Source organism: Crocodylus porosus, unplaced genomic scaffold (genome assembly GCF_001723895.1).
Source record: "Crocodylus porosus isolate Cpor-Errol unplaced genomic scaffold, CroPor_comp1, whole genome shotgun sequence".
NCBI lineage: Eukaryota > Metazoa > Chordata > Crocodylia > Crocodylidae > Crocodylus > Crocodylus porosus.
This window is the reverse complement of record NW_017728909.1, coordinates 68,401,766-68,412,945: the sequence shown is the minus strand read 5'-3', so window position 1 is coordinate 68,412,945 and position 11,180 is coordinate 68,401,766. Positions and strand designations below refer to the sequence as shown.

The following is an 11,180-nucleotide window of genomic DNA, read 5'->3' as shown; positions in this document are numbered from 1 at the left end:
AAAAAAGCCCCGCACTCACTGGCTGCTGCCAGGCAGGGGAGGTGATCTCTGCTGCCCCCCACTGCCCTGCGCTGTATGGGGGGCTCTGCTACAAGCGTCTATCCCCCGCCTGCTCTCCCAGCCATGTCAATGGCTGCCCCGCCTGGCCCCAGCTCCTGGTTCTTTAAAAAAAAAAAAAAGCCCAGCACTCACTAGCTGCTGCAGCGGCTGTCAGGGATTCTGGTGGCTCATGGCAGAGCCCCCCATGTAGCACAGGGCAGTGGGGGTCAGCACGGATTGCTCCTCCACCCCCGGGAGCAGCCAGTGAGTGCAGGGCCTTTTTTAAAATTTTTTTTTAAGAGCTGGGACACAGGGGTCGGGCGGGGCAGTCATTGATGGGGCTGGAAGGGTGGGCAGGGAATGGGGCCTGTCTGATTTGGAGATCTGTCCAATTGGTGGCGGCTGAATCTCTGAATCAGATTTGGCCAAATTGATGATTCAGGACAGTGATCCGAATCACCAAATAGAATCACTGTCTCCCGAATTGGTTGAATCTGAATCCAAAGCGAATACTAGCTGCTTTGCACAGGCCTAGTAAATACCTCTCTTATCTAAAAATTTCCTGAGCTACCAAAAAAACAAAACAAAAAAAAAGACTTGACTTTGCAATCCCAAACCTGAAAAAAAAGCAGCAATCCCAGGGCTAAACTCTCCATTGTATCTCTCTCTCTCTCTCTCACACACACACGTATATTGCATGTGTGTGTGTTCTCAAATCAGCATAAAACTTAGAACTCAGTTTGAACTCAATTCAACAGCATAGAACCAAGTTGCTTTCTTTTTACCAGTGGCAAAAATTCAAAAGTTCAGTTTTCTCCATGTGTTTCCAAAAATTAGTTTTCTAAAAAAAGCACTAGAAGGATTAACAGGCAGTAGATGCAGGGAGATCGCTGGAATGATCCAAGAGGTCTTATATCATTTTCCAGCAGCATAACTCTAGAGTGAGGTAACTGGGGCAGCTGCCATGGGTGCTCGCTTATAGGAGGGGTGGACCACAGAAAAACCCCACTGCTGCTACAACCATGCTGCCATATTTAGAAGCACGATGGCAGCCAAAAGTTGCTGCTGACCCTTCATCTTGCAGCTGCTCCAGGCACCCAGCTGCACTGTTATGCCTCTGGTGCTTTCTATGATGCCTTGGCCTTCTGGGGATTGTTATAACAAACCACAAAAAAGCCCCTTGCATCTCCCAGGTCTCAACATATAAAAGGGCCATGATGACAGCTACACTTTCTACTCTTCACACAAAATTCATAGGTCAATTGCAAAGAACTATTAGATTGCTCAAACTATATTCTATTATTTCACATTACTTTCTTAGCTTATAATACTGGAGGAACTTTGAGATGCATGGTCCCTGTACATTTTATTCCATGTACTTTTAATGAAAACTTGGCAAAGGTATATATCATACAAATAACCTATGGAAGGAACATTTAACTGGCACAGCATTGTAATAGTTTCAAAGAAAGACCATATTATGATAGACAAACACAATATGAACTGAGGGAAAACTTCACATTGTTAGTGTTATAACTCCTCATTAAAGATGTCACAGCTGGTTTCCCAAGGGAGGACGGCACATAATTCTTGATACAAAATATACTCAAGATGAACAGGAATTTATATTCCCTCAGCCATTTAACTGCTTGCATTTTGCATATACCTTTATCTGTCGCTTACTTAAAAAATAACACTTATTCTGAAGAACAAAAGATTCTAAAAAACTCCCACGGTGAAAAGCAAGCTCTGCATTGAATTTTAAAATAAAGGACGCAACTAAAACAAAATAATAAAATGGTGGAATTATATGTCTGGGCTTTCAGAACCAAGGTTTTATTCAGACTGCAATTACAAGGATGATTTATGGGTCGGATAGATAAAATAAAAGCAGTTAAAGATGCATTCACTTGTGCATGCCAGAATTAGATTGGATGCAGTATCTTGATATCTGTACAGGTGGTTAAATGTAGCCTCTCTGCGTACTTTTGTTCCTTGTTCTTTAATGATTTATTTGAATATGAAAATCCTGATCTGGAATTTAAAAATGATGCATAGTTACCTCCATACACCATTGTCTTCCTCCACCAAATAAATACCGCTATTGCCAACAAAACAACAATAGGAATAATTAGAAGAGTTGTAATGAGAACAAAGGAAACTCCAGTGTTAGCCTGTTGGACCAAATGTTGTTTTTCCTGCTTCTTCAGAGCATCTGATGATACAGGGTTGTTTTTCAATCTGGCTTCTACAATTGTCTCTGCTTCTTTAAGAAAAGAAAAGAATCATCATTCGTTATCTAAACATTCAAATAACATAGATAATGTTATTGTTGAATACAGTATGCTACTGCACCTGAAGTTTCCAGTAACAAGCAACCTTAAAAGTATAAGATGATACTCACACAACAGTTCTTATTTTTGCTTGTGCCATCTATGGAGCCATGCAGAGGGCTGATGGTACAAGAGGAATCCTCTCTCCATTTCCATAATGCTTGGAGGACAGGGAATGGAGACAGGACAACCACCAAGGGAGACTTTCTCCTAAATAATTCTAGTATTTGAATACAGGTAGAATCCTACAGAATTCCACTCTTAGAACAGTAATTTCTCAGTTACAACCTTTCTTTTCTTGTTATCACTCCTCTCCAAGAAATGTGATGAATTTGAAAAAAAACAACAACTCTGAATATGGATGGATTTTGTTTTAGTCTGGTCAGGGGGTGCTCACACCTTTTAAGATACACTTTACTTGTACTGCATGTGCTGTGTTTTGCATTGGTATAATCACCACATGAAGTGATCCCATACGCTCATTTCCATTTTCTTGTACAACCACAGAAATACATGAAACAAAAGGAGATGGGTAAAATTACTGGCAGATTGTAGTTAACAAGAAAGGGCATGTCCCAAAATCCTACGTATAACAATACCGTTTCAAAAACAAGGGATTTTAGTTATAAAGTTTATAAAACTGGTAATGTTCTGGATTAACTCCAGTAAAGCACTACACATACACAGTACTTTAAAGCAAGCATATGCCATCAAGTCAAGTCTGATGAGTTTAATAAAATTACTATGCTATCCCTTCATGTTTAATGTGGAAATAAGGCAGCCAAGGACTACAAGGTGCTAGCATGAAATATTCCACTCCACTCTGAAGTGAGCAACTAGAACCTATTGGGATTTATTTTCATTCTAATGTTTGGTTAAGTCTCCTACGCTTGAACCAACTCCTCTTGATTTAGCCTACCGCAAGAGACTAAACAATAATCAGGTGACTGGATTATCAGGAGTCCCCACAGGATTAATTGGCAGCACTAGTATCAGAAACACTCGAAATTCAACCAGCACCTTGTGACAAGATAGCTAGCTTGTTTTAAAGAACTTGAGATAGAGATAAATATGCCTGCAAACACATGGCAGAAGTCAGGATAATATTTTATTATACCTCAAGGTAACAGAACAATAAAGACAGGCCTTTATTTTGCACAGGCCACACCTCCAAACACACAAAAAACGTCTGCAGCCATTGCGATTTTATTTCTAAGCAGGTATCCCTTGTCAAGTTCACGGCCAACTGTCTATGGCACGCTCACTTGGATTTAGAGGGCATTTATACATATGCTCTGTGATGCGGGGGGTGGGGGGAACCCTAACAGAAGTGTCTGGAGCATCATGTGTATCAGAGTCCCCGTGCTGAAAAATGGGGTGCTTTAATTAAAGGTCACCGAACAAGCTTTAGTTAAAGTGCCCCTGCTGCCATTTTTCAGTGCGGGAACGCTGATACACGTGACGCTGGAGTCTGCTGGAATGTGGTTATTGCCATGCTGCAGCAGACTCAATTAATCAAGTGTGCTCCAGTGTGTCAGAGCAGCCTTAATGCATGTGTATAGGTACCCAGAGTGCTGGGTTTGGGGAAGGCAGTGCAGCAGCCATTTTGACCAGTGGACTGATTTCTAGTTTCCAGCTTAGCACCGGAGTAATCATGATACTTGAAAAATATATTTTATTAGTTCCATTCTTTTCTTATTCCTAATACATTTTGTTTTCATTTGGATTGGTATTTATGTAATTTTTCAGAAAGATATCCCTGTAGAAGACAAACCAGAACTTCAAGGATAGGGGATTCAAAATTTTATAGAATCAGTAATTCCTTTCTCTCTTCATGCTCCAGTTTGGCCAAGAAACATTGACAGCGAAGTCTACATGTGGTAAGTCATGCTACATGCCATCAGTTAGAGTCCAGTAAACACACAAAGAAAGAGCCCACAGGAACAAGATGAGAGGAGAGTTGGTGGAAGTGTCTGTTACAGGGAACAGAGTGAAAATACGGTAAAAAAAATATTTCTGGAACTCATTTCTGCTTAAGTTTAACTAATAGACTCAATTCTCTTAAAATTCTGAATTTTGTAATGTAGTCTTGCAGTAACTATAATTGCTTTGATTGCTTATATTGTTATTTTTATATAATGAAATATTTAGCTATTAAGATAAAGTTAATCTTGTTATGATTTACTTTTTATAATATTTTAATCAATCATTATTGTTCTGGAATTAACCATCTATTTTAAATTTCCTAGTCCTATTAGCATAAATATATTTGACCTATTGGTCTCATAATTTTAGATACAGTTGACTTATTGGTGTCATGATTTTAGAACTTAAATCTGATATAAGGAAAATGCTTATGTAAGGTCTGTGGTATGTTTAAGAAGAGGTAATGTAAGAATGAATGATGTATGTATGTGACCATGCGAAGAAAGACAGTCCTCTTGCAGCAGGTGAAAATAGCCTTTTGTGGTTTAATGGTTAGAGGTTGCAGTGATGTCGAGTCAGCAGTTAAGGATTACCAAATACTAAATCATGCCTTTACCCTGATGGCTGAAGACTGCAAGCAATGACCTCCCCTGAAGACTGCAAAGCCAGAAGATCATGTCCTACCAATCCCAGCCTGCCAACAGGACAAGGAGGATGGCCTTTGCGTCTGACTCAGTGGAATCCATACGCTTGTATGGACAGCTATCACTATAAAGAATAAACACAAAGACAAGGCTTTGGGTCTTTTCCACCTGCAAGAAGGAGTTTTGGGCACGTCCAACAAGACCTGACTCCATCCCTTGTGGTCAGTCCAGCCGGCCACCAGACTGACCCGAGTGACTTTAGAACTCGGTAACACCTTAACCTTTGCAGGACTGTCTAACTATCTGTATGTGTGCTTGTTTCTTTTGTATGAATGAATGAGTGAGTATGTATGGGAATGAGTGAAGCAGATAACCTTACTGTTCTTTATTCTTTTCACGTTTCATGTTTTGTTTTATGTTCCAATAAATGCGGCATTGTGCCTTATCCCCTGATAAGATTCCTGCTTGTTTTTAATTCACACTATGCCCTGTGCAGACAACAGTGACACCCTGAAAAAGCTTACTGTTTTTTTAGTTGCTTCTTTCCTGTAAAATCCGTACAGTGCCCTACACCATTCATTTTCAAAGGTGCTGAAGTCCCAGTAAAAAACAAGAGACTATAAGCTTCCTAGCCACTTAGGTGCTTTTATCCTAAGATTCTAGGACTGCATCTATTTTGCAAAGGGTCCTAAAGAACTTGCATCTTGTTCATGCTCAAAGTTTTGCAAGAATATTTGTATGCCACGTTTTAAATTAGTAAAAACTTTTAACTTCAAAACAAATTACAGCAGCCTGTGAGGTTTTCAGTATTTTGTGAAAAACAGCTCTGCTAAAAATCACACCTGAAATTATATCAAATTTAATAGCATGTCATAGTATGAACATATACACACACTGCAATATTCTATGCAGTGACATTTATGACATTACAATGTGTTTTGTGGAATGTTTTCTTCACGTTTCTTTAACCACTGGGCCTTCACGTTTTAAGTGTGACATGACAGCAAAGAACTGTGGGATTTTGTTAGTTCTTTGGTTACTCAGACAGTAGTTATGGCCAACAGCACTGTCTTCTATCTGCCATCTTAGCATAATCCTTCTGATGCTGGTAGCAATACATTGTCTTCACTTGACTATCGTAATAGCAGCTGTATCCTCCCCTCTGATACCTTTAACAGGAGCAAGTAGCTAATGCAAAACACATCTGTCCATTTATTATGCAAAGAATGACACAAAGTGCATCACAACACTGGATACTGTTCACTTTCAGGTGGAGCTTATATTGTCTGTTTTCACATATGTGGTCCTAAATACTCTAGCAGGTAATTATTTTGAAGACTCCTTTAGTAACCATAAGATGCTGTTGTCTTATTCTAATCTAGATAGTCTTGTTTCAGTGAACAGTGATGATAAACAGAAAGGAGTTTTCCTAAAGGATTCTCTGCACCATAATGTGTTTCCTAGAATGGTCTGCAAGAGCCCAAAGTAGTTATGCGCAAATGATATTAAGTCCCTTTTTCTCCCCTTGAAAGCTTTGGGAAAAACTGTTTGATATTGTGGTGATTTTGGTAGCAAGAACTGGAATATCTTATATGAGCAACGTACTTTATTTTAAGATTATATTTAAGTTTCTGATCTTTTGGCTTACTTCCATATATGTCTACGTGACTGAAGCCAAGGGCAGTTGCTCTGAATTCAACTGAACAAAAATAAATAAGAACACTGTAGCTACAATCCACTAGGATCACTCAATAACCATGTGCTTTTTTCTGCAAGGGAAATATCATTTCCTCTTTTGTATTAGAGACTTGTAGAATAGAGTATTATAATGTTTTAAAATAAGTCCTTTTCATCTATGTTAAATTATGCTACCTCTTTCAACCTTGTGCTGTACACTTCTCCTTATCTGTCTATATTAAAATCCCTATATTCTTCTGATTCTTTTCTCTCACTTTATCCTTATTTTCACTGATCTTTTGGAAAAGGAAAAAGTAAATCTGGGAGAACAACTTTGATCAAATTGAGTTTTTTATACCTTACAGTATATACCCAGACTGCCAATACGACTCCTACAAAATAAGAAAATGAAAATAACAGCCATTTTGAATGTCTAACTTTTTCACTAGGTAACTAGGACACCTGTATACCATAATTATTTCTGCATCTAATGGAATGGACATAGATACTAATTGGTGGCTACCAGAGGGTCATGTAGAATAGTCCCCTGGGTGAACCTTCATTTCAATCTCCAGGACACACTTGTCACTGAAACTCAAGTGTTTCCTCTCTCATGGAGCTGAGTCTACCAGATAAAGCTGAGCACAGGCCACCTTCTATCCCTTCCCCCTGCCAGCTCATTGTAACTCTGCGCTGTAGGAAATGACAACCAAAGGGAGACTAATTAATATTTTTCCTTTGATATTTTTGGCAAGCACATTTGCAAGGCAAAAAAAAAATTGTCTAGATGAAAACTTTTGTTTTGCCCATTCCCATAAGGAATCAGACTAACCTTTTATTTCCTGAACCTCGATACCAGCCTTTTTAACTGATCGATGTTCCATTTCTGTAACACAAAATTGCTCTTCAGACCAACTGACATTTTAGAAAGCCTTTGATGACATTTTCTTGTTAGCTTTACTTTACAATCCTAAAGTAAATAATCACATTTGCATTTGAGCTTCACCAAGACTGCTTCAGAACAATCCCCTGATCAGAACCCTATGAAACCATGAGCGTGACTCTCAGTTTGCAATGACAACCAAATCCTACACTACAAAGTTGTTTTCGAGGTCCCAATACAAATTCCTGACATTTAGTATTGCTGGAATTACCTAGTAACAACAAAATTGGAGACTGTCAAGGAAAAAAACTTTAGGCACTGGAGAAGTAGCATTGAGGATACAGTAGATATGCTATCATCCATCATGTTAATTCTGCTTTAACACTCAAACTTTGTCCCTCCTCCTGCACAGGACATTGTATTCCTAGCAGTGAGGACTTTTTAAATTTTTTTTTCATACGCAATAGATTAGCCAAGGCCCACTTTTCCTGAGAGCAGCAGTACTAAAGCTAACATCCTTTCCAAATTCCAAGATGGGCAATTATATTTTCTCTCACCAAGTGACATCTGCATTTTCAAGTAGGGACATATTTCACATCCTGTCCTGAACTGCAGTACCGCCTGTTGTACAATATAAACCTTCTACCTTAGACATAGCTGCAGTTACACACCATGGGTCTCCAGCACCCAGGGGCCAGTGCTTGCATTTGCAGCCCCCGCCCCCCCCCCCAGGCCTTCCTGTAGCAATACATAAAGTCACATTGCTTGATAACAACTCTGAAGGGCCCAGCTGGTGCCTGGGGGCTATGGCCCCCTCCTGCACCCCCGCCGTTGGTCCGCCACTGCATAGCTGTAAATCAATAGTGGGTAAAGGAATTCCTATACATAGTTTGAAATGCACTTTGTAAACTTCTTGAATTAAAAGATACTATACAATGCAAAGGCAAGTCACTAAACAGTAGATGTGTCATCCTATCTAAAAGGCCTATACTGGGGGGGGGAGGGGGGGAAATGGTTTTGACTTTTTTAGTATTCTTTAGACAAAAAGAAGTCAATAGTTAATGCACTAGCTTGTGACCTTAGCTAGTAAGGGAAGGCCAGTTCAGCAATACTACCAGCTGTCTTGAGTATGCTCAGAACTAGCTAGCTACTGTCTTTTTATAGTTAACATTTGATATTAAAATACACATCAGAGTCCTCACTTCATAAAACAGCAAAATTGTGAGTGAACTATTTAGTGGTGAGTTTTCATTAACCTTCACTTTCTCATCTTCTTATGAATGAAAGTGTAGAAGCGTGTCCTGTTTAGAACATTGGAACAACAGTATCCAATCAGAACAGGGGTTCTGCTACTAGCTCTGCTAGTATCAGATGCTCAAAGGAAGGTGCATGAAAAACAAACAGCCAACTATGGAATAACTAGCTTAGATAACAAGTTTATTTTAATGGCAGACAGCAGTTGGCTAACACCCTGAAGCATGAGGTTTCATATTCTTCATGCATTTAATATCCTACGTAAGGCATATTGTAGATCATATTGTTGTTTCTATAAAATATCTATTTTTTCCCCCTGAAGCTCACTAAGTTGAATGGCTTGAATATTCGAGCCCCCAAGGCCTGGAATAGACCTCTCCAGAGGTGGTTCAAGCACCTACTTTGGATTCTTTTAAGAAATGTTTGGACACTTATCTTGCTGGGATCCTTTGACCCTATCTGACTTCCTGCCCCTGGGGCAGGCGGCTGGACTCGATGATCTTCTGAGGTCCCTTCCAGCCCTAACATTTATGAAATCTATGACATCTTAGAAACAAGCTGCTTAGTTTGGGGGTTAGAGGAATATAGTGAATTGGGAAGTTTTCCTAGTTAATAGAAATACAGCAGTAAAATAATTGATCTGGTAAACTGATCGATAAGAGGGACTTTATTCTGGATTATCGCTTTATTTCAGCCACAGATAGTTTCCATGTAAGAGCTTCTAAGGAAACAGGACTTTCAGCAAACAACACACTGAAGTATACTTATGTATTCAGTTAAATGCACACAAGCAATACAACAAAATAGATCAGTGGTTTTGTAAGAACAACTGAGAATGTAAAGATTTAGCTAGCCAGACAAAACCATTGGCATGTCAACAACAGTCAGTTTGGCTGACACAAAGACCAGCCAATTTTTTGCTGCATGTTGCTTACACAAAAGCAGTAGGATGTGAAAGTGGAACCTGAATAAAACAGCCAGAGGATACGTTCATTGAGAACGTATGGTTATGGAAAGGGTCTTTAAGAGAGCAAATAAAAAGAAGAAACATACTTTCTGAAGATACGAACTTCCATACTGTTCTGGCATGAGCATCTCCAACATATACTGTTTTATCTTCTGAAGCAACAATATCATGTGGCATCTCAAAATTCTGTCAATATAAACAACCACAAATCACAACTGAATGACTATACAAGAAAATGCAATTAGATCATAAAGGAAAATTAATTTGAGACTCAGTCCTCACATAATGCAAGCTGCAATTGACCCAGTTGCCAGGAGTTACCAAAGAGAAGGGGTAGGAGCTGAACCTTCTTGAAGTCATTCGTCCAGGGATCGTAGTTATTGTCATCACTTAGAGAATGCTTAAATTATGTATGATACAATGTACAGAGAATTCATTATTTATATTTTGGGGCAGAGTCCATTTTCGTCGGTATTCTAAAGTGAAAGTTTAAGGAACTAAACCTGGCTATTACAGCTCCGCATAGCTAAACGAATAGTCAACTGGTTTCCAGAAATTTACAATGGATGCACAGAAGGGAGGGGTGGAAAAGGGGTAAACAAATGCCTCTCTACCACATACGCAATGTGCAATGAAGCAATCCACAATATGTATAGATAACCTTAACCTGCCATTTCCTACTGCATGACTTACTGAATTAGCAATCAACCAATTGTTGGCACATGTTTTTTGATGTACCATACACATACCGTATCAATATGACTTCTTAGCACCACTGAAAACACCAGCTTACCTAAAAACCCCTAAAAAAGAGCCCTCAATCCCCGGTGATGGGGGGAAAAGGAACCACAAAAGTGTTCATCGTGTATTTGAAAATAAGAATAATGAGAGTGATTTTATCTACCATATAATACATCCCTATTATTCTTTTAATTATTTGGCAAATAATATTTTAGATGCTTATAGATAATCAGTTGGCACAAGCAACCTTAATTACACATTAATACTTGCAATAGATTGAAAAAGGGTCTTTATGCCCTTGCTGACACTGTCCTGACATAAGGTTTCCTGGAGTTAAATAATTTACTAGAGCTGGGCTGTCCAACTGGTGTCTAACAAGGGGTTAACTCACAGTTCACTGACTCCTGGTCCAGGTACCCCTCATTGCTGTCCTGCTGCTGCTGGGCTCTCTAGGCTCCCTTTCCCTTCTCCAGCTTCTGCTTTCTACTCTGAACAGTGAGGCCATAGGGCCAAGGGATCCCATGACCCAGGGACATGTACATTGCAGCATGATAAACTGCCCTGCAGTACGGGACAATAGGGGTGCTTACAGTGACCAGGGAGAGTGGGGAAAAAGTCTACAACCCATGCAGCATGCAACCACTAGTTACTCAGAAGTTGGAAAGCCCTGTAACTAGAGTAGGATTTTGATATAGCAGATTTTCTGCAGGAAAAGC

General features: G+C 39.4%; 1 protein-coding gene across 9 annotated transcripts in view; it reads right to left on the bottom strand.

Moving 5' to 3' along the window:
- PAM (peptidylglycine alpha-amidating monooxygenase) overlaps positions 1–11,180 on the bottom strand; it is a 263,686-nt gene that overhangs the window by 2,441 nt on the left and 250,065 nt on the right. For 3 of the 9 annotated variants that reach the window (XM_019532420.1, XM_019532419.1, XM_019532425.1), the window contains 4 exons: positions 9,810–9,909; positions 7,452–7,505; positions 4,983–5,066; positions 2,102–2,305 (listed from right to left, as the gene is read on the bottom strand). In XM_019532420.1, the coding sequence (XP_019387965.1) occupies positions 2,102–2,305; positions 4,983–5,066; positions 7,452–7,505; positions 9,810–9,909 (442 nt within the window). Of the gene's footprint in view, positions 1–2,101; positions 2,306–4,982; positions 5,067–5,785; positions 7,313–7,451; positions 7,506–9,809; positions 9,910–11,180 lie in introns of those variants that run through there. The other 6 variants (XM_019532422.1, XM_019532426.1, XM_019532421.1 and 3 more) reach the window with 5 other exon arrangements.